Source organism: Manihot esculenta, chromosome 10 (genome assembly GCF_001659605.2).
Source record: "Manihot esculenta cultivar AM560-2 chromosome 10, M.esculenta_v8, whole genome shotgun sequence".
Taxonomy (NCBI): Eukaryota; Viridiplantae; Streptophyta; class Magnoliopsida; order Malpighiales; family Euphorbiaceae; genus Manihot; species Manihot esculenta.
Window position 1 is genome coordinate 23,722,607 of NC_035170.2, and position 23,573 is coordinate 23,746,179.

Here is a 23,573-nt window from a genome sequence, read left to right on the forward strand (position 1 = left end):
ACAATTTGACGGACCCAATAGAATAATTTTTCATTTAAATTTTTGATAATAAATTAATTTTTAATTTATAAATCTGTAATTTCTATATTTACATAATATAGAAATTAATTTTTAAGAAAAATTAAAATTATTTAAATAATAACATATAAAAAATAATAGATAAAATTCACAAATTTACAAATCTTCAAGAATTAAAATTTTTAATTTTTTATTACTAAAATAATGATGAAAATAATTTATATAAAAACTATCTCGTGTTATTGATTTTCAGAATATTTTTTTGGCAGCATTTAAAAATTGACTATATTTATTAAAAGTATAATATGATAAGATACTATTTTTTCAGAAATTGAACTACACATTTAAAATAAAAAATTAATAAAATCATATCATATTTTTTTTATATTTAAAATCGTTTACTTCAAAAGTTTTGTTTTTCAACTTATTTAGCTAATTTTTATATTGTGTGCAATTTTAATTTAATTTTAAAAATTGACACTAAATTTAATTATTCATTGAAAGTATCTTAAATAATAATAAATTTAAAGCTGAAACATGTGGGGTAAAATGAAAAATGCAAATATTAGGTTTTTTTTTTAATTAATTGCACATTAATTATTTTAAAGTTGATTTGCAATAACTCAAAAATTAAAATGTAATGGTTCGAGTTGATTTTTTTTTAGCTAGAGTATTTAAATTTAAATATAGAGTATGATAACTATGAGAGAGAGTTTTTTATTATTTAAAGAATAAATTCGACACGAATTTAAATTAATTAAATTAATTTAAAAAAGAATTTAATTTACTATATATGTGGGTATATATGCTTCTTTTTGTTTCGTTTTAGCAATAATAACATTTTTTCTGAAAGTTAAAGATATTTTCATTAAGCAATAACTTTGTGCAAGATTTTAAACCATAATACAGCAGATCATAGGTCTCTAAACCTAGAAAAGGAAATACAATCCATTAAGACCCAAAACAGAATTCCTAGAGGCCTGACCAGTGAATAGCTTGACCCGAAACAAGAATTGTTGGATGAAAGAAGTGTTATTCACTCTTTAAAATGCTTTGGCTGCTAGAACTTCAAAAGCTTGAAAATGCCAAGTGTGACATCCACAACATTAGCCATTTTCTGGCCATAAGATATATACTAAAGCTTAGATGTCACATATGAGAATAAGAGAAAATTTCTAGAAGACTAGATATGAAAAAACACAATAAAAACACATGCATCAAAGGGACCGAGTTGATAAAGATGAAATAACAAATATGTAGGACTATAATCAGCCACCCATATCTTGATCAAGGGTAGCTTCTCAAATTGAAGTGATGTCAACTAAGGTGGAGAAGATGCATTCTTTGGCGATCCACTCTCACCTTTCGAACTATGCTCTACGAGTGTCCACTAGTCATCACTCATCGGACTTGTAAAACATATTCAGTGTAAGATTTAGGAAGTTTCCAAAACCTACATGCACGGACACAATCGAGAGAGAAACAATTAACATAAAATAAAAAATTGACAAAAAAATAAAAAGCTACTCTTTTTTTCCTTAGATTTGAAGAAAGAAACAAACTAAAAAAATGGAAAACTATAGACTATATATAAAAAAAAAAAAAAAAAAACTAAAACACTACTTGGAGGGGAAGGAATAATCTACTCTTTAGGTGGAAAGAAAGATAAGCTCCCCTATCTGGATAGGACAAACCGACAAGTGATAAGATAAAAAAGCATATATTCCCATATGAGAAAACTCTCCAGAGAAAAAACTCTCAATAGATAACAAGAGAGAGAAAAAAGAAATTCCTTTTATTTTTTGCTTTGAATCAATATGATGCGAAACAATTAGTCTTAGATTTTATGGCAGACTTGGAGCAGGTGTAAATTCTGTTGCTGACGTCCATTGGAGGCCCCTAACAGCTTTTTGGAAAGATAATTTCGAAACACACGACTTTCAAAAGTGTGATTAGGATCGTCACAAAGTTTGAGATAAAATTTTCATCGTTTAGGAAGTCAATTTTGTATGTTTATTATTTTTTTAGATTTTTTTTTATAATTTTTCATATTAAGGTTTTTGCTATTATAAATAGACTTTTTCTTTACTATTTGAGATACTTTTTAATTTTCAAGAATTCAATAAGAGATTTTGGTTTCTAGCCTTTTATTTCTAAATTTTGTCTTTTTAGCCAAATATTATTGGTTAAAACTCCTAACGGAATCTAATCAATTCTATTTCAGATTAGTATCAGAGTGAAGTTCATCCATGGCCGACAACCAAGAGACGTGACTCATTGCAATTTAGGCGTCCTTAGCAGAATTGAGGAAGATGATCGGACAACTAGCCCTACAACAAGCTAACAACCAACTTGCCGTAGCCAAATGCCCACAGCCAGTTCCAAATTCTATGGTCGCAAATCCTATGGTCATCAATCATGTAGCCGCAAATCCCTAACAGGATTATCACGAAGGTTACAAGATAACGATAGACTTTTAAAACTTTTTTTGATTCGTTAGATGTAGAATCTGTCTTTGATTGGTTGGCGGAGGTTGATTGGTTCTTTGAAGTTATGAACGTGGAAGAGGATCGAAAGGTTCCAATTGTGGCTTATAAATTAAAAGGTGGTGCAGCAGTATGGTAGAATTCTATTCAAAACGAATGACGTCGCAGGAGGCTAGAACCTATACGAAACTGGTTGTTGATAAAGTAGATGATTGAACAATGATTCTTTCCTAGTGATTACGCTCAAGTTTGGTATAACCAGTATCATAATTGTATTCAAGGAAGTCGAAGGGTAGATGACTATATAGAGGAGTTTTTGAGACTGCAGGCAAGATGTGAAAACTGTGAGAATGAAGTCTAATAAGTTGCTCATTATCAGAGGGGCCTGAATCACGAAATTCACTATGTGATGGGAGTGTTGCAATTGTCACTTTGGCATATGCTATTGAAATGGTAAAAAGAGTAGAAGAACGAGTTGATTGGCAACCTTGACATCAGTCTAATCAAAATTTTAACTATAAAAATTCTAGTTTAACAGGAACTCAACAATATAGAAATAATTATAGCGGTTAGCATTCTAGAGTTGTAAATTTTGGCAATCATCAAAATACTGTGGAAGAAATGAAAGACAGTAAGGGAAAAGCAGTCACCACTACAGTAGAAAAAGGAGGTAAAATCAATCGTTATTAGAAACCAATGGAAGACATATGTTATCGCTACAGGCAACCTAGTCATCGATCGAATAATTGTCCAGAACACAGAGGAGTTAATAATGATCGTCAACAGGTTAATATAGTTGAGCAGGTGGTTGAATCTAAGGAGGAAGTGGATGACGACCATTGATCTATTACTGGTTTTGAAGATGGAGAGATCACATATGTGGTGAAGAAAATTTTATGCTCGTCGAAACAGGAGGATGAGATGTAAAGGAGGAAGATTTTTCAAGCAAAGTGTATCAATAGTTACAGTTGTGAGAATATGATAAATAAGCAATTGGTGGAGAAGTTTCAGTTGCCTATACAGCCTTACCCTTAACCATACAAAATTGGATGGATTAAGGAAGGTCCAACAATTGAAGTCAACAGAATCTGCAGCGTGCCTATTTCGATCAATAAATCTTACACTGAATCTATTAATTGTGATGTTGTAGATATAGATTGCTACAAAATTTTGTTAGGTCGACCTTGGCAGTTTGATGTTAATGCATTGCATAAGGGAAAGGAGAATTTATACATATTTACATGGAATCGAAAGAAAATTACCATTTTGCCTTCTGGTTTTGCAAAACATTCTAAAGTGGAAGGAAAAATTGTTGTTGTTGTTGTTGTTTCTACGGGGGTACAAAGACTATCAGGCATAGTTGAGAAATCTGGAGGCACACTAGCTTTATTGGTGAGCGCAAAAGGTGCAGTGAAAGATGCATCATCTTTACCACCACCTGTCAAAGAGCTGTTGAAGGAGTTTTCTAAGGTAGTGGAGGAACCTTCAAAGCTTTCACCTTTGCAGGATATTCAACATCTGATTAATCTCATTCCTAGATCAAAATTATTGAATCTGCCTCATCACAAGATGAGTCCAAGGAGAGTGAAATCCTCCAAGAACAGGTTGAAGATTTATTGAAAAAGAAGTATATTCGGGAGGGCATTAGCCCTTGCGGAGTCACTGCCTTATTGATTTCAAAGAAAGATGGAACTAAGAGAATGTGCGTGGATAGTAGAGTCATCAATAAAATTACTCTTCATTATCGATTTTCTATTCCTCGGTTGGATGACATGTTGGATCAGTTATCAGGGTCTAAAGTCTTCTCTAAGATCAACCTTAAAAGTGGCTACCACCAAGTTCGGATTAAGGAGGGAGATGAATGGAAGACAGTCTTTAAAACTAAGGAAGGCTTGTACGAGTGATTGGTTATGCTGTTTGGTTTGACGAATGCATCTAGCATGTTCATGTGACTTATGAACCAGGTTTTGCGTCCTTTCTTATGCAAATTCGTGGTTGTTTATTTTGATGACATCTTAATTTTTAGTCACAGTGAAGAATAACATTTACTGCACCTCCGTCAAGTTATGGAAGCCCATTTACTGCACCTCCGTCAAGTTATGGAAGCCCTGCAAGAAAGTGAGATGGTTATTAATTTTAAAAAATACATCTATATGACGGAGCGCGTTCTATTTCTTGGATTTGTTGTTAATGCAGAAGGGATACATATTGATGAGAAGAAGGTAGAAACAATACAGAACTGGCCCATTCCTAAAACTATTTTAGAAGTTCGCAGTTTTTATGGACTTGCTACTTTCTATCGGCAATTTATCAGAAATTTCAGCAGTATCGTTGCCCCTATCACAAATTGTTTGAAGAAAGAGAGAGTGCAGAAATTTACTTAGACTGACATTGCCAACAAGAGCTTTGAAGAGATTAAAGATAAGCTTACTTCTGCCCCTATTCTTACTCTATCTGATTTTGATAAACTGTTTGAGGTTGAATATGATGCTTGTGGAGTTGGGATTAGCAGAGTATTATCATAGTCTAATAGGCCTACTGCCTTCTTTAGTGAGAAATTGAATGATGCTAGGAAGAAGTGGTCTATTTATGAACAAAAATTATATGTGGTATTCCTGGCTTTTAAAAATTGAAAACAATATATGATGGACGGGAGTTTATTATTCACACAGATGATCAATTTTTGATTCACTTTAAGACTCAAAACATGTGAATAAGATGTATGCTCGATGGACAACTTATTTTGGAGCTTTTATTATGTCATAAAATATAAGGCTAGCCATAATAATAAGGTAGCAGGCGTTTTGAGTAGGAGGGCTGCTTTGTTGATTACAGTTAGTCAAGAGGTTGTGGGTTTAAAATTCTTGAAGGATTTATATACTGCAGATGATGATGTTGCTGATATATGGGTAAAAGTCCAGGCTCGCCAGTCTGCGGATAGGTTTTTGATATATGATGGCTTTCTTTTTAAAGAGAATAGGTTATGCATTCCTCGCTCTTCTCTATGAGAAAAATTAATCCGAGAGGTCCATGGAGGAGGTTTGAGTGGGCATTTAGGGCGTGATAAGACTATTACTGGTTTAGAGGAGCATTTTTATTGGCTGCAATTAAAAAAGAATACAGGTCAGATGGTCTAAAAGTGCTCAGTTTGTCAAATTCTAAAAAGTCATTTATAGAATATGGGCTTATACACTCTATTGCCTACTCCAGAACATCTTTGGGAGGACTTGTTTATGAATTTTGTTCTTGGCCTTCCATGTACTCAACGTGAATCTGATTCCATTTTTGTTGTTGTTGACAGGTTCACCAAAATGGTGCATTTTATTCCTTGCAAAAAAACTAATGATGCTTCTCATATTGCAAAACTGTTTTTCTAAAAGGTTGTTCGTTTACATGGCATTCCTAAGACCATTACTTCGGATAGAGATGTGAATTTTTTAGCTCACTTTTGGGACTGAACTTCGATACAGCAATGTTGCCCATCCCCAAACTGATGGTCAAACTGAAGTGGTAAACCGCACTCTTGGTAGTCTTCTGCGTTACATTTGCAGTGATAAGAAAACTGCTTGGGATCTTGTTTTTGCCCAAACAGAATTTACTTACAACAGTTTTGTCCATAACTCTACAAAAATGTCACCCTTTGCAGTTGTGTATAGAAAAATTCATGTGTATAAAGTTGATTTTATTACCCTTCCTATAGGTTTTTTATAACAGTATTGCAACAAATAACTTGGTAAATTAGCATTTGAATGTTTTCAAATAGGTACAATAATACCTTACGAAAGCCAATGACAAGTATAAAGCTGCAGTTGATAAACATAAGCGTTTCAAGTCTTTCAACGTCGATGATCGAGTTATGGTGTATTTGCGCAAGGAATATGGTGGATGACAGAAAAAGCTTGACTAAAAAAAAAATTGGTCTATTCCAAATTATGCAAAAGATTAATGATAATATCTATATTCTTGACCTTCTAAATTATATAAAAATTTCCAAAATGTTTAACGCAAAGAATCTATTTTAGTATTATCCTCCTAGTGATAACTCAATGTCGAATTTTTTTACAAAGGGAAGAGAATAATACAGAACAATTAATTTTAGATTTTATTGCAGATTTATACTGAACTTAACTTCTAATGTTGACGTCTGTTCGAAACCACGATAACTTTTTGAAAAGAAAATTTTAAGACGCACAATTTTAAAAAATATAATGAAAGTCATCATAAAGTTTGAAATAAAAAAGGAGTGAATTTTGCATTTATATTATTTTTTAAATTTTTTCATAATTTTTATATTAAAATTTTTAATATTATAAATATTTTTTTAACTGTTTGACTTTTCAATTTTTAAAAATTTAATAAAAAATTTTAATTTTAATTTTTAATTTTAAATTTCATTTTAATCAAAATTAAAATTTATACGGAATATAATCGGTACTATTTCAAAACAAAAACTAATAACAAAAAGCGGCTGTTACTTTATGACTCCGTCTACATATACCACAAATCCTTTTTCACGAGGAAAGATGCGAGGGACCGTTATTTAGAGAAGTCAATTATGGGTGGCTGACTAATTGTGTATAATTTATTTAAACAAAAAATGTCAATGATAGACCAATCTTAATTAAATAGAGCTTAATTCATTTAAAATTTGAATATTTATTTTTGAAATAGAATTAGATAAAGAGGAAAAATTTGCCTTCAATATGAGCATTATGAGATATTTTTTATAAAAATAATTTAAGTATTAAATTAATGCGAGGAAAGCGCGAAATTTAAAAATTTAAAGTAGTAGTAATGAAGTTAATAAAATTTTAATTAAAATTAAATTAAAAAAAAAAGAGAGACCAAATCCTAGTTGACTATGGACGAGAATGAGCGCGTGGTGAAAACGTTCCCAAACCAAAAACACGCATTGTTTCCTTGCTCTTTGGTAGCTAACCAAGTATTTAAACCCACACGAACTTCATCTTTTCATCGACTGGTCAAAGTTTTCACACCAAATACAACCACAGCCTCTTCCGTCCTCCCAACAATTTAGGGATTTAGATTTCCGAACTTCTCATCTTCTCTCCGTTGTTCTCTCAATGGCGGTAGCATCTGCGAGCACTTTCGCTGCTGCCTCTGTTGCTTCTAGGCGTATGCAATCAAACTCATCTACTGTCTCTTCTTCTTATTCGTCTTCTTTTTGTCATGGATCGCAATTCTTCTACGAGCTATCGAAGAAGGGGAGTGATCGGAAGTCACTGGTTTTTCACCGAGGTCTTTCTTTGAGGTGTGAGGTTGTTTCTCGGAGTTTGGATCCTATTGATAAGGTTGATTCTAAGAAGTCCAATATTATCGCCCTTGAGCAACTCAAAGCATCTGGGATTGATAGTGAGTATTGTTATTCTTATTGTTATTGTTGTTATTTCGTTTACGTTTTTTTTTTTTTGTATTTAAATTTTCAGAATGATATAACTAGAATACTATAAAATTGAGAAAGAAAAAGTCAAATTTGACGGTGTCAAGATCGATTTTTTCTTTTTTCTATCATTGAGGCGTAATAGACTTGTTTTTTCCCGGTGTATAACGCAATGCTCATGTTGAATGACATAATGGTTCTTCTTTAGCCTTTTATTCTTTTACTGGAATTTGAAGAGAAGTAAAATACCTAGACTTTGGGGTGGAGTATGTTGTGGGGGAGGGGGTGGGGACAGAAGTCCTAATTCATATTTGAGTTCTAATTGGCGATACTACTCGTAATTTTATGGATAAAATTGATATTGTCTTAATTTTTTTTATCTTTTAGTTTTACGATGAAGCTCTCGTTTGAGATCTGTTAAAATACTCCAGTTAATTATAGCAGCCAGTACTATTCTAATACATTAGTTTTGTGATATGTGTTTAGCTTAATGTTTGCTTTTGGCTTTTAATTGTGTGCAAGTCCGATTATAGATCATGTGATTTACTTGATCCTGAAGGATTGTTGATGTGGGACTTCTTGCATTGTAATTCTCTACATGGATGTTACTGGTTGTATGGACTTTGAGATTATTTGCCATTGTGCAATTGTAGTCTTAAATGTCAATTTCTCTATATTATGGCTGTGGTTGCTTTTTCTCCCTTAAAATATTATTCTCTTTTTTGTGGAATTTGTTCTGTTGCTGATGAATTCTCCCCCCCCCCCCTCCCTCTTCGTATTTATGATTATATGACAAGCATTTACGAGGACTAACCACTGAAAAATTCATTCTTTTTGTCAGGATATACAAAGGAAAGGAGCAGCATTGCTGTCATAGGGCTTAATGTTCACACTGCACCAGTTGAAATACGGGAGAAACTCGCCCTTCCAGAAGCCCAGTGGCCTCAAGCAATTGATGAGCTTTGTGCTCTGAATCATATACAAGAAGCTGCCGTTCTTAGTACTTGCAACAGAATGGAAATATATGTTGTAGCTTTGTCTCAACATCGTGGGGTTAAAGAAGTGACTGAATGGATGTCTAAGGTACTTTATCACCACCACCACCCTCTTTTTCCCTTCTTTTTCCTCTGTTTGATTCCAAATAGAACAAGAAAAAAGAGACGAAACCAATTTGTCATTGTGATGTATTCTGAATTGTTTGGGGTCCCAGGATTCTGACCCTGCCTACTGTTCTGAATCCAACTATCTTAAGAATATTGGACAATAGCCTAGGCACATCCTGTCTGTGTCTGTCTTCTCAAAAATAATTAAAAATGAATCTTAAGATGTATATCGGCTGTGACTAACATCTTAGATTGCATTTGATTAAAACATTTTTAAGATTGGAAATGCACTTTTAGTATGTGTGGAAGTGTTTCTTTGTTGGTTTATAACAGTGATTAGAAGAGCAGAGGTACTGACAATAATATAAATTTCTTTTGCAGATTAGCGGGGTTCCTGTTTCTGAGCTTTGCCAACACCGGTTTATGTTGTATAACAAAGATGCCACAAGACACCTATTTGAAGTAGCTTCTGGACTTGACTCAGTTGTGCTAGGAGAGGGTCAAATCCTTGCCCAGGTGAAGCAAGTTAAAAAGCTTGGACAAGGAGTATCTGGCTTTGGCAGGAAAATCAGTGGGCTGTTTGAACGTGCAATCATTGCTGGGAAGCGGGTTAGAACTGAAACTAATATTGCCTCAGGGTCAGTTTCAGTCAGTTCAGCTGCTGTAGAACTTGGTCAAATGAAGCTTCCAGAGTCTTCATATGGTGCTGCTAGAGTTTTGGTAATTGGAGCTGGCAAGATGGGGAAACTAGTAATTAAACACTTGGCTGCAAAAGGGTGCACCAAAATTGTGATTGTGAATAGAACTGAGGACAGTGTTGATGCCATAAGGGAAGAGCTCAAGGATACTGAAATCGTGTATAAACCCCTTTCAGAAATGGTGGCATGTGCTTCTGAAGCCGATATTATTTTCACATGTACTGCATCAGAGTCTCCTTTGTTTTTGAAAGAAGATGTAGATAGACTTCCCCCTGTGGACCCAAAAGTTGAAAGGCGGTTTTTCATTGATATTTCTGTTCCAAGAAACGTAGAACCATCCATCTCAGATCTTGAGACGGCAGAAGTTTACAATGTAGATGATCTCAAGGAAGTTGTGGCTGCTAATAAGGAAGATCGACTCAGGAAAGCTATGGAAGCACAGGGAGTTATTTGTGAGGAATTGCAGAAGTTTGAAGCTTGGAAGGATTCTCTTGAGACTGTTCCTACCATCAAGAACTTGCGTGCTTATCTAGAAAGGATAAGAGCTTCTGAACTGGACAAGTGTATGTCAAAGATGGGCGACATTTCAGAGAAACAAAAGAAGGCCATCTCTGATCTTAGCATAGGTATGTTGAAGAAGTTCCTACAAGGTCCTATGCAGCACCTTAGACTTGATGCAAACGGCTGCCGTAAGCCAGAAGAGTTGCTTGAAATTATGCATGCCGTCAATACAATGTTTGACCTTGAGACGGAGATAATTCTGGATACAGTTCGAACGAAGGTACAACGAAACCAGAAGTAAAGGTATTCAGATTAGATCTAGTTCAATTTTGACACGCTCAAACCATTACATTCAATCCAGGGATACGATCCTCACCATTTTTTCTCTCCAATTCATTCATTTAAAATAGCGAATACGTTTGGAGACCATTATTTTGTAGTTCTTTTTTCCGAAAACAGAAGGAAATGATCGGTAGTCACTTGACATTTGTAATGTTATACAGCAAAAGAAATAAAAGAAAAAGGAGTTGAAAGGTTCATAAGAGAAATTTAATTTTTGTATCACCATATCCTACTAATTGATAGGAATCGATTCATGCAGTTGTTTTCTGTATTATTCTATTATTCTTAATTTGATGTGATTGTTACATGAACAGTGGTTGCCTATTGATATGATTCGAGTTTGATGGCAAATTTCAAAGTATGCACTATGCAGTGAAGGTACAAATCAAATTATCATTTTGGAAATGTATGAATTGTTTTGACATTTTGGCTTGAAGAAATGGAATATAAGATGAACTTGGCAGCTATGCAAATTGATTTTAACTTAAACATATTCCTAATGATTCTACAAATTGATGAGTTAGTTAACTATATCATGTAGTTGGAAAATAATTTTTTTTAAAAAATTATTTAATTATTTCTTTTGATAAAAAAAACTAATTTTTCTATTGCTCAAACATTGTGGTGTTGTTTTGAAAAATATTTTTTATAAAACAAAACATAGTCTTAATTAAATATCATTTTGGTAATTAAATTAGCAAAGATACTTGTTACAATAGTCTGTTTTGAGCACTCATCGCCTAATTCCTGTAAGAACGTGTATATTAACTTCCTCTACTCATATTGTTCTTGGAAATTCATCTATTATTGTCTTAATTTATTTTTTTAATTGAATTTTAAACTTAAACCTTTTAAATACAAATTCAATATCAATAAATTAAAATCCATAATTCATATTAACTCAAATAGAAATTTAAAACAGGCTTCGGCTGTGTAGTCCGAGATGCTAATGGTAGATTTATAGCGGCTAAAACAGGCTGTTTTTGCAGTCAGATGGAGGTTAAGTGTGCTGAGGCAATGGCTTTTCGAGAGGCGCTGAGCTGGATTAAAGAGTGCGGATGGGATCGAGTTCTTTTCGAATCGGATGCTCAGGTTCTTGTTGTGTCTATTAGCAATGCTTCGTTAGATAATTTATCACCTTTTGGTCTTTTGGTTTAAGATTGTAAATTGCTTCTATCCAGTTATGAAGATGCAAAATGTGGTTTTATTCACAGGTCTGCGAATGATATCGCTCATGTTCTAGCAATATCGGCTCATTCTGAGTTAGGTCAAGGAGTTTGGATTCATGTCCCTCCTTCTCATATAGTTTTTTTTTATCGCTAGTTAATGATATTTCTCTTCTTTTCAAAAAAAAAAAAATAGAAATTTAAAAGCGAAACCTTTCAGCTTTAAAAATAATCCAGCACCCATGTATTCTCATTTCTTTATAAATTGTCTAACTATTTTAATAATGAACTTCTTTTTATGCATAAACTTTCAGAAGAAGAAAAAAAAACAAATAATAGAAATCGAACAGATATTCTCCGTTTATATTTACAACAACTGAGCTAATTCTAATTTTCAACAATTAATTTTTTTTTTACCATAAAATAAATGTGATAGAATGGTAAATAGTTCTTTTATACAAAAAGTCGGATCATATATCTATATAGTTGGATACATATATTTTCAATAAATAAAATAATTTTAATATGTGTGATATAGATTAATGTTAAAATATATTAAATATGAATTTCAATAATTTAAATCTAAGTCAATTATTTAAATACTCTACAATTCTTAATAAAAATGGTAGACATTATCCATATCAGAATATTAATCTAATAGGATTCTGTATCCTATCTTATTTAAGATTATATGTCCTATTTTATTTAGAATTTCATATTATATTCAAATTTTATTTAATACACTATATAAAAAAGCTGATAACCTCTATAATCAAGTATATTATTATCTACATTAGTAAATTCTATCACATATATTATATTGACTTGAGTATAAAAAAAGTTGACAAACCAATTTCACTCGGTGTTTTATTTTATCTTGTAAGTCTATATCTAAAAAATTATGATGTGAACAATATCAACTGATATAAAAAAACTATGTATCTCTTTCACTTATTATTAGTATTATTATTTAAATGAGATTATGATCAAACAATTAGAAATTTGGACTTCTGCGATAAATAATTTTCGTCACTAAGGGGCTACGTTCTGTCCCAAAAAGTTTATATGACAGATTTGTAACAAAATTAATCATGTGTTTAATATTCTCGTCACGTACTTTTTGCGATCGAATTTGTGTCTGTCGCTACTATAGCGACAAACTTTATAATGGCATTGCTAAATAAGCAATGAAATTTCGTCGTTGTTAAATGATATGTATCGTTACTTTTAAGTATTTCTCAAACACTCACTGAACATGAAGTTTGCAAGATTTATTATCATGTTAATGGTTTAAAAGAGGCCTTTCATTTTTCTTTTTTAAATAAAGAGAAAAAAAAGTTATAAGTTATCTTATTGCAAGACAGTAATCTTATATATTTTGCTTAACAACCATCGGTAAGACAATAATTACTTTTCACTTTGATATTTTGACTCTACATTAACTTTAGGACCACAATTTTATATATTGTATAAGAATTATTTTGCAGATGAGTCTTAATAGGTTATGTCACTTATAAAAGAGATACAATTCTAAAGTGATAGTATACTCCACACATTGAAAGACTCTTTTTCAAATTCAAGCGATCTATTCCTCTCTTAGGCGGCGATGTAAGAGCGCCCCTAAGTAATATAAGAGCGTCATTTCAGGTAATCAATTGCCCACTTAGGTGATGTAAGAGCGCCATTTTAGACAACCAATTGACCACTTAGATAAAGTGCCCCTGGGCGACGTAAGAACGCATTTTCAAGCAATTAATTGCCCACTTAAGCGACATAAGAGTGTTCTTTCATGCAATCAATTGCCTACTTAGACAACATAAAAGCGCCCCTAGGCGGCTCAAGAGCGCTCTTTCAGACAACCAATTGTCCACTTAAGTAATGTAAAAGCGTCCTTTCAGACAATCAATTGCACACTTATGCAATATAAGAGTATTCTTAGGCAATGTAAGAGCGTCGTAGGCAACGTAAGAGCATCCCTAAGTGACATAAGAACACCATTTTAGGCAACCAATTACCCATGCCCTCATCAAATACTAATACCCATGCAACTTCTCACGATGGCAGTATAGCACTAGATCTCATCAATGCCAAATCATCAAAGCAAATGAGAATATAAGTCAGATAACATTTATTTAATCATATAAATTTATCTATTGAAACACTTATATTTTAGTTACATATTGGTAACTTTAATCCTCTCATCTAAATTAAAATGCACCTATAAAATATCATTATTACAAAATAAGTAGCAAAGAAACTAAGGCCTCTACAAGACGACAAGTTCGTCAAGGGAAAAGTCAATGCAATCACTCAAGTGACTTATCACCAAATTTCCATAAAACGACAAGTTAGTCAAAGGGAATAATTTAGTATCGAAACTAAAGATTCGACTATTGTAGGGGACTACTGATCTAAATCAATATTAAAATACATTAAATACGAATCTCGATAATCCAACTCACGTCAATTATTTAAATACCATATCACTCTTAATAAAGTGGTAAAATTCTAATACATTATCCATATCAGAATATTAATCTGATAGGATTCCATTTATTATTTTATTTAGAATTCTATATCTTATCTTATCTACAATTCCATATCATCTGAACTTTATCTAATACAGTATATAAAGAGCCCATAATATCCATAATCAGGCACAACAGTGTTCTCTCTTTGCATAAGTAAATTCTATAATTTGCTCATCACATATATTGACTTAAGTATTAGAGGTTGCCAAAACAATCCACTTGATGTTTTCTTTTATCTTGCAGATCCATACTCGAAGAATTATAATGTGAATAACATCAATTTATATTAATTTATATTTATATTTAAACCTTCAAATCTTAGAGAACAAGGTATAATTTTTTTAATTTATCACGATTATAATCAGAGTGCTAAATTGAATTTTAAAAAGTTAATACTAAATTATAATATAATCTCTAAAATTTTGTGTAACTAATAAAATAGGCCTTAAAATATATATTTTTATTTCAACAAAATCCTTTTTTCAATTTCATTATTTATCTCTTATTTTAAAAAATTACTACTTAGTTCTTATGGTATGAGAAAACTCACTAGTTAGTATTTTGAAAAATTTATTAAAACGCCTTTAAAGTTTTAAAAAGTCTATTATTTAATATCTCTGTTAATTTTGTCCTTAAATATTTTATTATTTAGTCCCTATAATTTTAAAAAACTTATTAATTGATCCCTTAAATTTTTAATAAGTTTACTAATTATTCCCTCTATCAGAGGCATTTTAGACTTTTTTTTATAATTTTTTATAGTTACAACTAACGGAGAAAATAACTAGAAGAGTTTTTAAAATGTTAAGATGTTTTAATATATTTTTTAAAAAATTATGAGACTAACTAATAAATTTTTTTATACTATAAAAATTAAATAATAATTTTTTTAATAAAAATTTAAAATATGAAAAAAAATCTTATAAATCAAAACATTTAATATTTTATTTTATTTAATATTAAAGATATAAAATAATTTTTTTTATATAAAAAATTATTATTAATGTGAAAAAATTTGTTAATTAATTTTTTAATTTTAAAAAATATATTTAACGTTATTAAAATTTTAAAATATTTATTAATTATTCTCCTATTAATTATAACAGTTAAATATAAAAATATATACAATATTTTCAATATAAAAAAAATTCATCAATATATTTTTTATAAAATTAAAAAATTAATTAAAATTTTTTTCAATTATAAAAATTAAATAATAAAATATTTAATAATAAAAATTAATAAAAAATTAATTACTAAATTTTTTAAAATATTAATAATATTTTAATATATTATCGATGGATCTGACTGTTAAATTTCACAAACTATCATGAATCTAAATGATAAATATAAATATTTAATAAAATAATTTAATATATAATATTTATATTTTATATTTTATATGAAGGATAATTCCATCCAATAAATAACTCACACGTGTGCTTGGGTCCAGCCAAGATTTCTCGCTTCGTACGCTTCTTGACACGGACGCACGCACGCACTCTCTCTCTCTCCCCACTGATCCTTCCTCTGTTTCTCAGGTATTTCGATCACTGTTCTTCTCCTCGAATTTTTTCCTTTTCTTCCTTTGCTTAATTTATTTTGTATCAAAATTCGATTCTGGATTTCAATTTTAGGTATCTTATTTTCTTAGTTTTTTTTTTCTTCTCAATTCTCACTCTTCTTTAATTTTTTTTTCTAATAAAGATCGAGCGAGCGAGAGCGAAAGAGAATTCAGATTATATGAATTCTGTGTTATGATTTTACTTTTTTACTTTACATCTATCAATTTCTCCAATATAAGATTTTAATTAAATTCGAATATGTTTGTATATCTGTTTAGTTTCTGCCATGACATCGTTGAGCATTCATGTTGATTTTCTTTTCTTTGCTTGGTCTGAGAAAGTGTAGGAAACAAATGGAATATAATTCTTGTATATATGTATATGTGCGTGTGTGTATGTGTTTTTTTTCTCTCTCATTTTGCTATTTAAATTAGCATAATATCTGGTCAGTATGGAGATAGTTGTAATTGAGCTTTAGTGTAGTTTATTCTCTATACCCATTTGTTTAAATCTTAAATTCTATAGAATGTCGGTTGGAGCTACCAGCTTTTTTTTTTTCCCCCTTTCTTTGTTTGGGTTTCTTGTGTTTGAATTTGATGAAAGTTTCAGTTCTCTTTAAAAATTGGTTATTTGTTGGGTGCATGGGTTTCTATACGCATTTGTTTTTGCTATGATTTCATTTATTTTTGTTTGGAAGTGTGTTATGGCTGATCACTTCTCTACAAGTGGTGGAATTTGGTTTGCAGTTTAACCAACTTTAGATTTGCTTGTACTGGTAGATGGCACTATTTAACTTTTCCCAATTTATTACTAGCAAAATAATAATAATACATTTATTACTAGTGACATTATAATTAATTTTCACTGCAGAAAGGATCTGGTAGCACGACTTGCATCGGTTAGGTCAAGAAAGGTGTTTGTTATTGTTTCATTAAATTTTAGTTATTGAGCTTAGTTTCTGAGACACATAATTCCCAAATTTATGAGCAGAAATATCCTTTCTGTATAACTTGAACTAAGTTATGAATCATTTTGAGCTTGTTGGAAAGCACAAATAAGTTGAATTTTCGTTATGTCTTTTCCCAAGTTCCTTATCATGTCTTTGCCTTTTTCGTTTTTATTCCGTTTGCATGTGTGTGAAAGATAGCAAGATAAACAGTCAGTTTCAGAAAAAAGCGCAAGGCTTTTGCTTGATAAGATGCAAAATTCTTGTTAATTCCTTGTTTTGACTATTCAAACATGACAGAGCAGAGTGCCACATACTACTCTGATATACCTTCACATATACTATCCTTTTAATTATTTCTTTGTGATGATCTTTTCTCTGATATAAGCAGGGAGTCATATCATAATGCCATATTGCACTCATTAAATAATTTTGTGAGATGTTCTTTTTTTTTTTCTTCATATTTGGATTTTTGAAATGGAGCTTGAAATTTTCATTAGAAGCATTTTTTTTTTTTTGGAAACCATTAGAAGGTTAAACTGAACTCAAGGTGACTTGGCAAAAGCTCTGCCTAGTTGTTTCACATGTATTTATGCAATCATTTTTTCTTTATCTTTTTAATATGTGAAAATTGCAAATTTTATGTCTTTAAGGTCTGTTGTTCATTAGCATGTCTGATATCTACATGGTTCTTAATAATCTATTGTTACTTTCATATATTGGTGTCCTGTTTTTCACTTGCAGCTTTTATTTTAACCATTGCTTATGCATTTTTTCTGCAGGAATGGAGCTGCGCACCGTAAAAGATGCGTTTGACCTACAGCTGAGTATTGTAAGAGATACATTCGAGCGTGTTGCTAAAAAGCAAAAACTGTCATCATCCAAGTCGCAAGAAGTAATTGATCAGGTCAGTCATGAAATTGAACAAGCATTGGCAAACATCAAGTCAGTTCAAGGCCCCATGTCCCCTGTTGATCAGAAATCCATCCTTACAGAGCTTAAGCATAGGCTAAATGCAATTAGTGCGCTAAACCAATTAGAAGGATCACAGAAGGAACTAAACATTGATCTTAGCAAGTACCCAAAATTACTTGAAAAATCTTTCAGTTCTGACATGTCCAAGACTTACAGAAATGTTGACTTTGACTTCCATATAGTGAATCAGATAATAGCAACCCATTTTTACCGGCAAGGCCTCTTTGATCTTGGAGATTGCCTAATAAATGAAGCTGGAGAACCAGAAGCAACAGCTTTAAGATCTCAATTCTTGGAATTGCATCAAATACTTGATGCTATTAAGGTTAAAAACCTGGAGCCTGCTCTTAAATGGGCTTCTACCAACCGTGAAAAGCTCAAGCTGAATGGTTCAAATCTGGAGCTTAAAATTCACCGCCTACAGTTTGTGGAGATTTTGAAGGGGGGAAATCGTGCTGCTGCCCTTAATTATGCTAAAACATTCCTTTCTCCTTTTGCTGCACTTCATATGAGAGAAATTCAGAAGCTTATAGTTTGCATCTGTTGGATGGGAAAGCTTGAAAGCAGTCCTCATTCTGAGTTGTTGGCTCCTACCCATTGGGAAAAGTTTCCTGACGAGCTAACTCGGGATTTCTGCAATCTGTTAGGACAGTCCTGTAGGAGTGCATTGAGCTTGGCAATAGCAGCTGGGATCGAAGGGTTGCCAACTCTCTTGAAGCTGGCAAATGTAATGGCTGCAAAGAAGCAAGAGTGGCTGGCAATGAAACAGCTTCCGGTGCCAGTGGAATTGGGAAGAGAATATCAGTTCCATTCCATTTTTGTTTGTCCTGTGAGTAGAGAGCAAGGCACTGAAGATAATCCGCCAATGTTGATGCCATGTCTTCATGTTCTTTGCAAGCAATCAATCACCAAAATGTCAAAAGGTAGCTCAAGGACGTTCAAGTGTCCTTACTGCCCAGTTGAGGCTTCGGTTGCGCAATGCAGGCAGCTATATTTCTAATGCTTCGTAGGAATTCTTCCGTGATTGGTGGGTGGTTGGTTGGTGATAATATCCATTTTGTTTCTTTTGTGGATTACTGTATATAGACATTCTTTTGGAATGTCTCATGATTTTGGTCATTCAGTCTCATCAATACTAAATATAGCCATGTTTATATATATAATAGAGATGACTGTAATGAACAAGGTAAGCCATTTACAACCTAAAAGGTTAAATCATCCATGTACTTCATATCATCCTGACCTCATAAAATAAGATAAAGGCCAAAAACAACAGTGAAAACTACAGAATGCATCTAATAACAGACTGATGATTTCATTCTACTTTTCTGACATGATAGTTATCTGTTGGCATAATATTTTAGGTTTCTTCAAGTTCAATTTGTTACCACTTCAATGAAGAAAGAAGAAATTACACAGAAAGAGAGGGTGCAGAACAGAAGGGGAAATTTGGGTGGGTTGAAACTGAAACTCAGTATTCAATCACCATCAAAGAGCAAACAAATAAAGTAAGGAATTAGCATTCCAATGTTAGATTCATTATGATTACATGAGAGACCCACATCATCTTTAACCAAGTTCACTCATTTTCAGAGAATCCCATCATCCTTTTCAAACCAGGAAAAAGAGAAGAATTTGATGATGGCTTCTCTTCAATCAAATACTCTTCGATCATTTGTTTAACAGACCTAGCAGACAAAGGGTGAAAATTGACACCCCACTCATTAACAAACCCCTTAACCAAAACCCACTTCTCCTCTTGATCCAGTTTCCTCCATTTCCTATTCACTTCCTCTTTTTCCATAGCCAAATAGCGGCACAGCTCAGTGAATAATAATTCTTTGCTCTTCTTCATGGCCTCTTCTCTTTGCGCTAATTGGGTGTTTATCTTTGTGACTTCTGTAGCCAAATCTGATGCAAGATCAGCATCACTGATTATGTCGTTGTTGGTGCATGGGATTTGCGTTCTGATTCTGCAGGTGAAATGTGATGCAGTTGGAAAGGGATGAGATTGGGATTTTCTGAGTTGAGAGAAGGTATTTGGGCATAAGAGTTGGATTCGGAAAGCCATTTGAGAGTTTCAGCTTATGGTTTGGGATTTTTGGAGAGATTGAGGTTTTAGGCTTGGTAAATTGGTGGGAATTGGCTGAGAACCAGACGATAAAAAGGAAGATTTTTCCAGGAGAAAGCCAGACGGTGGGGATAGAGAGAAGTTTTGAATAAACATGTTACCCTAACCATTAAAGTTATTTTAAAAAATAGGGTAAATCCCTATATTTTAATATAATTAATAGATTACTTTTTTTATTTTTAAAATTATATATTTTAATTCTTAAACTTTGAGTCTGTTCAGGTTGTTATATCTATAAAATTTATTAAATTAATAAAAAAAATTTAAATTTTAAAAATACTCTAATCATTCTTTACCCTCAAATTTCTTCTCCTTTCTCACTATTAGACCACTGAAAATTTTAATAACTCTTAACTCTCTCACTATCTATCTAATTTAGGGAAGATGATACCGTTGTAGCTCTAAACTCTACTATTCCGAATCTACAAGCATCATCAATGAGTGTCCATTCTTTCTCCTCACTCAATAATGACGGTCATAACTCTCCTCATCCAAATCCTAACCCAACAAGCCACTTTTGTTCATCTTCTTCCTCTTCCATCGAAATATTAGTAGCGGTCATATCATATCTACACTTGCACCTTAAAAACTTTAATGAAGCTATATCATTAAACCTATCGACATAGGTTATATAACCTTTACGGATAATAACTCATAACCGTACAAAATTCTATTTATAATAAATTAACTATATTTAAAATATAATATTTATTTTATTATTTTCTCTTAAATTGAACTATTTATAAAAAAAAATAGTTAATTTGTCTCTCAAATCTTGAAACTGTATCGGTGTTAATGATTTAGTAAAAATACTTGCAATTTGATCTTTCATTAATACATAGTGAACTTGAATTTTATTTATAACTCTCTCACGAACGAAATGAAAATCAATATGTATATATTTTATACGGCTATGATAGATTAGATTGACAATAAGAGACATAGCTTCCAAATTAATACACCATAAAATCGAAATTATTAGTTTCGCACGTAACTCACACAACAAATTATGAAGCCAAAGTAGCTTAGACATTGTATTTGCTACAACACGATATTCTGCCTCTATGGAGAATCGAGAAATTATGTTTTTTTTTTGAACTCCAAGAAACAAGATTACAACCAAGATAAATTGCAAAACCAGTTGTGGATTTTCAATTCTCCATACTTCCAGCCAATCTGCATCACTATAAGCTGAGATTGTAACGACCCGGAAACCGGACCGCTACCGACGCTAGGATTCAGATCGGCTTAAGGCTGCCGGGACCCGTAACAAGTCAAACATTCATCCTGAATACCTGTTTAATCCCATACATGATCAACAATTACATAAAAATTTAAAATTTTCTCATTTGATCAATCACTCATTCACACTCATCTCATCCGTCTGCCTCAGCTGCTCGAACTCAATCATCTTCAATTCTCTTGAACTGTCAGGGAAAGCCCATCCTGCAAACTCATTTGCAAACTCCTCCCATGATAGGCTGTCCAACCTCGGGTTCACATAGTTTTTAAACCACTCTCGGGCCTTCTTGCATTTTAGTGTGAACCCAGCCATCTGAATGGCTCTACTGTCATCAGCTCCTATCTCATCTGTAATCATTTTGACCCTCTCAAGATACACAAACGGGTCTTCACCGGTTTCATACTGGAGAGCACCCAACTTCATGTAATCGGTCATCTTGACCTTGCTCCCCCCAGTAATACCCGGCTAGACTCCGGTGCCGGAATTCCTACCGTCCGGTGGAATCTCGGATGTCGGAGACCTCTAGAAGGGTAGAATCATGTTTTATAAAAATGTTTTAATGTGTTTTATGTTTTAAGTATGAAATTAAATGAGTTTTTGCATGAAAAGTCTTAGGAGGAAAACCCAGGTTCGGCCGTCGAAAGCCAAGTTCGGCCGCCGAACATGCATGTGTTTTGGAGGCACGTTAGGCCCCCGAAAGCATGAGTTAGGGAAGTCCAGGTTCGGCCGCCGAAAGTCAAGTTCGGCCGCCGAACATTGCATGGATGCGGAGGCACATTCGGCCCCCGAACGTGGCCTGGCCAGCCACCTATAAAAGGGGCACTTAGCCGAAATGGGTGAGCTTTCTCCCATTTTCGGCCACAGTGAGCTTCCGACCTTCCCTTTGCAAATCTTGTATCCTTCCTCCAAATCTCTTCCATTTTTCTTGAGTTTTAAACTCACATTGCAAGTTTTGAGCTTTTGAAACAAGTTTTGGAGTTTTGGGAACTCAGGAGCTCATTTTCGTGGATCTCCAAGTTTAGGTCGTCTTCCTCTCGATCTTCAAGAGGTAAGAGCCGATCTTAAGCTCCTTATGTGTTTTAAATAAGTTTTATGCAAGATCTATGAGTAGAAATGCATGTTAGGGCATATGTTGAGTTTATGGGTTTATATTGATGTTTTAAACAATGTAGCTTGTTTATGTGTTGTTGGAAGTGTTGTAGATGGGGTATATGATAGTTTGAGACCCCTAGGTGTAATGTATGATATGTATGCATGTTTTAGAACTAGTTTTTGCATGATTTGAGCTTGGGAGGCGAAATGTGCATAGAGGAGCTGAGTTTCTGCCCTTCGGGAGAAGCTCAGGTTCGGCCGCCGAAGTGACTTTCGGCCGCCGAACCCCCTTTTGTGAAGGCAGCATTCGGCTGCCGAAGTTGCCCCCGAAAAGAGACTTTCGTCTCTGTCTGGGACTTTCGGCCGCCGAAGGTGCCGCCGAAAGTGCCCGACTTTCGGATCTGTCCAGGACTTTCGGCCGCCGAAGGTGCCGCCGAAAGTGCCCTGTCCAGCCATTTCATGCATATTTCTATGTGATGTTTTCATGATGTTCTAGGGGGTTTTTGGGGAGTTTATTAGAGTTATGTTTATGTATGATTGGTCCCTCATTGGAGTCCACCTGTGTAGGTTCGGACCCAAGGAACCGAGGACCCCAGCAGTGAGATAGCTGCTTCAGAGTCTGTAGAGCTTCAGCCAGAGGTGAGTGGAATAAACCTTAAGTTTTTAAATAAATGAAATATAACTTTTTGAGCATGTTCATGCATCATATATGCCATGTGATATTATAGGGTGTTTGCATTAGAAATCACGAATATGTTGCATTGCATAATATGATGTGGATGCGGATTGGCTATTGGATGATCCTCTAGTCCTCCTATGGTATGATATGATGATGATACGGTATGGATTGCCAGTGAGGCCCATTCTACGCCCCTGGACTATGTTAAGAGAAAGACCAGTGAGGCCCATTCTACGCCCCTGGCATATTGGAATGTTATGTTATGTTATGTATGTAAGAGAAAGACCAGTGAGGCCCATTCTACGCCCCTGGCACGATTGGACTATGTTGAGGACTATGGGTGACGATACCATCCTTATGTGATATGTTTGTGATGTGTTGCATTTCATGGAAGCATGAAATATTTTAATATATGTTTTCTCTATTCTGCTCACTGGGCTTTATAGCTCACCCCTCTCCCCTAACCCCAGCTGTGCAGGTACAGGGTAGATCAGGAGGTTAGCCAGAGTATGGAAGCTATGTTTATGTAATAGTTAGACTGTGGACATGACAATGGTATCATGATGTAATGTAAAGTGTTTTAAAGTTATGTTATGTAATTTGAATATTGAGGATAGAGTTGTGCTTGACCAATACAGATTGTTAATCCCACTTGTATGTACATGATCTTTATGATATGAGATATGAGGTTATGTT

The 23,573-nt window shown here is 33.3% G+C and overlaps 3 protein-coding genes across 5 annotated transcripts; 2 read left to right on the forward strand and 1 right to left on the reverse strand.

Annotated features, from left to right (window-relative positions):
- The first annotated feature begins 4,657 nt into the window (after positions 1-4,657).
- LOC110624253 (glutamyl-tRNA reductase 2, chloroplastic) lies at positions 4,658-10,752 on the forward strand. The gene is made up of 7 exons (XM_021769361.2): positions 4,658-4,806; positions 5,806-5,871; positions 5,975-6,154; positions 6,268-6,385; positions 7,439-7,877; positions 8,747-8,988; positions 9,390-10,752. The coding sequence occupies exons 1-7, from the start codon at positions 4,658-4,660 to the stop codon at positions 10,506-10,508; spliced, it is 2,313 nt and encodes a 770-aa protein (XP_021625053.1). The 3' UTR covers positions 10,509-10,752.
- A 4,933-nt stretch (positions 10,753-15,685) lies between these two features.
- On the forward strand, positions 15,686-18,892 carry LOC110625215 (protein RMD5 homolog). Of its 3 annotated transcripts, XM_021770803.2 has the most exons (3): positions 15,736-15,787; positions 16,682-16,724; positions 17,540-18,892. In XM_021770803.2, exon 3 carries the CDS (start codon positions 17,542-17,544, stop codon positions 18,730-18,732), a length of 1,191 nt encoding a protein of 396 aa, XP_021626495.1. In that variant the 5' UTR covers positions 15,736-15,787; positions 16,682-16,724; positions 17,540-17,541; the 3' UTR covers positions 18,733-18,892. The 3 variants fall into 3 exon arrangements, with proteins under 3 accessions (XP_021626494.1, XP_021626495.1, XP_021626498.1); XM_021770802.2 differs by lacking the exon at positions 16,682-16,724 and having other exon boundaries at positions 15,686-15,787; XM_021770806.2 differs by lacking the exon at positions 16,682-16,724 and having other exon boundaries at positions 15,773-15,883.
- Positions 18,893-19,236: 344 nt separating this feature from the next.
- LOC110625216 lies at positions 19,237-19,966 on the reverse strand. Its single transcript, XM_021770807.2, has one exon. The coding sequence runs from the start codon at positions 19,801-19,803 to the stop codon at positions 19,312-19,314; it is 492 nt and encodes a 163-aa protein (XP_021626499.1). The 5' UTR covers positions 19,804-19,966; the 3' UTR covers positions 19,237-19,311.
- Between the last annotated feature and the right edge of the window lie 3,607 nt (positions 19,967-23,573).

Excerpts from the sequence above, each read along its gene's own strand:
- LOC110624253 (XM_021769361.2), top strand. The coding sequence starts at position 4,658 with ATGACGGAGCGCGTTCTATTTCTTGGATTTGTTGTTAATGCAGAAGGG. Across the intron at positions 6,386-7,438 it reads GTATTTGCGCAAGGAATATG|CTAACCAAGTATTTAAACCC; the intron begins GTGGATGACAGA and ends GCTCTTTGGTAG. Across the intron at positions 8,989-9,389 it reads TGACTGAATGGATGTCTAAG|ATTAGCGGGGTTCCTGTTTC; the intron begins GTACTTTATCAC and ends TTTCTTTTGCAG.
- LOC110625215 (XM_021770802.2), top strand. The coding sequence starts at position 17,542 with ATGGAGCTGCGCACCGTAAAAGATGCGTTTGACCTACAGCTGAGTATT.
- LOC110625216 (XM_021770807.2), bottom strand. The coding sequence starts at position 19,803 with ATGGCTTTCCGAATCCAACTCTTATGCCCAAATACCTTCTCTCAACTC.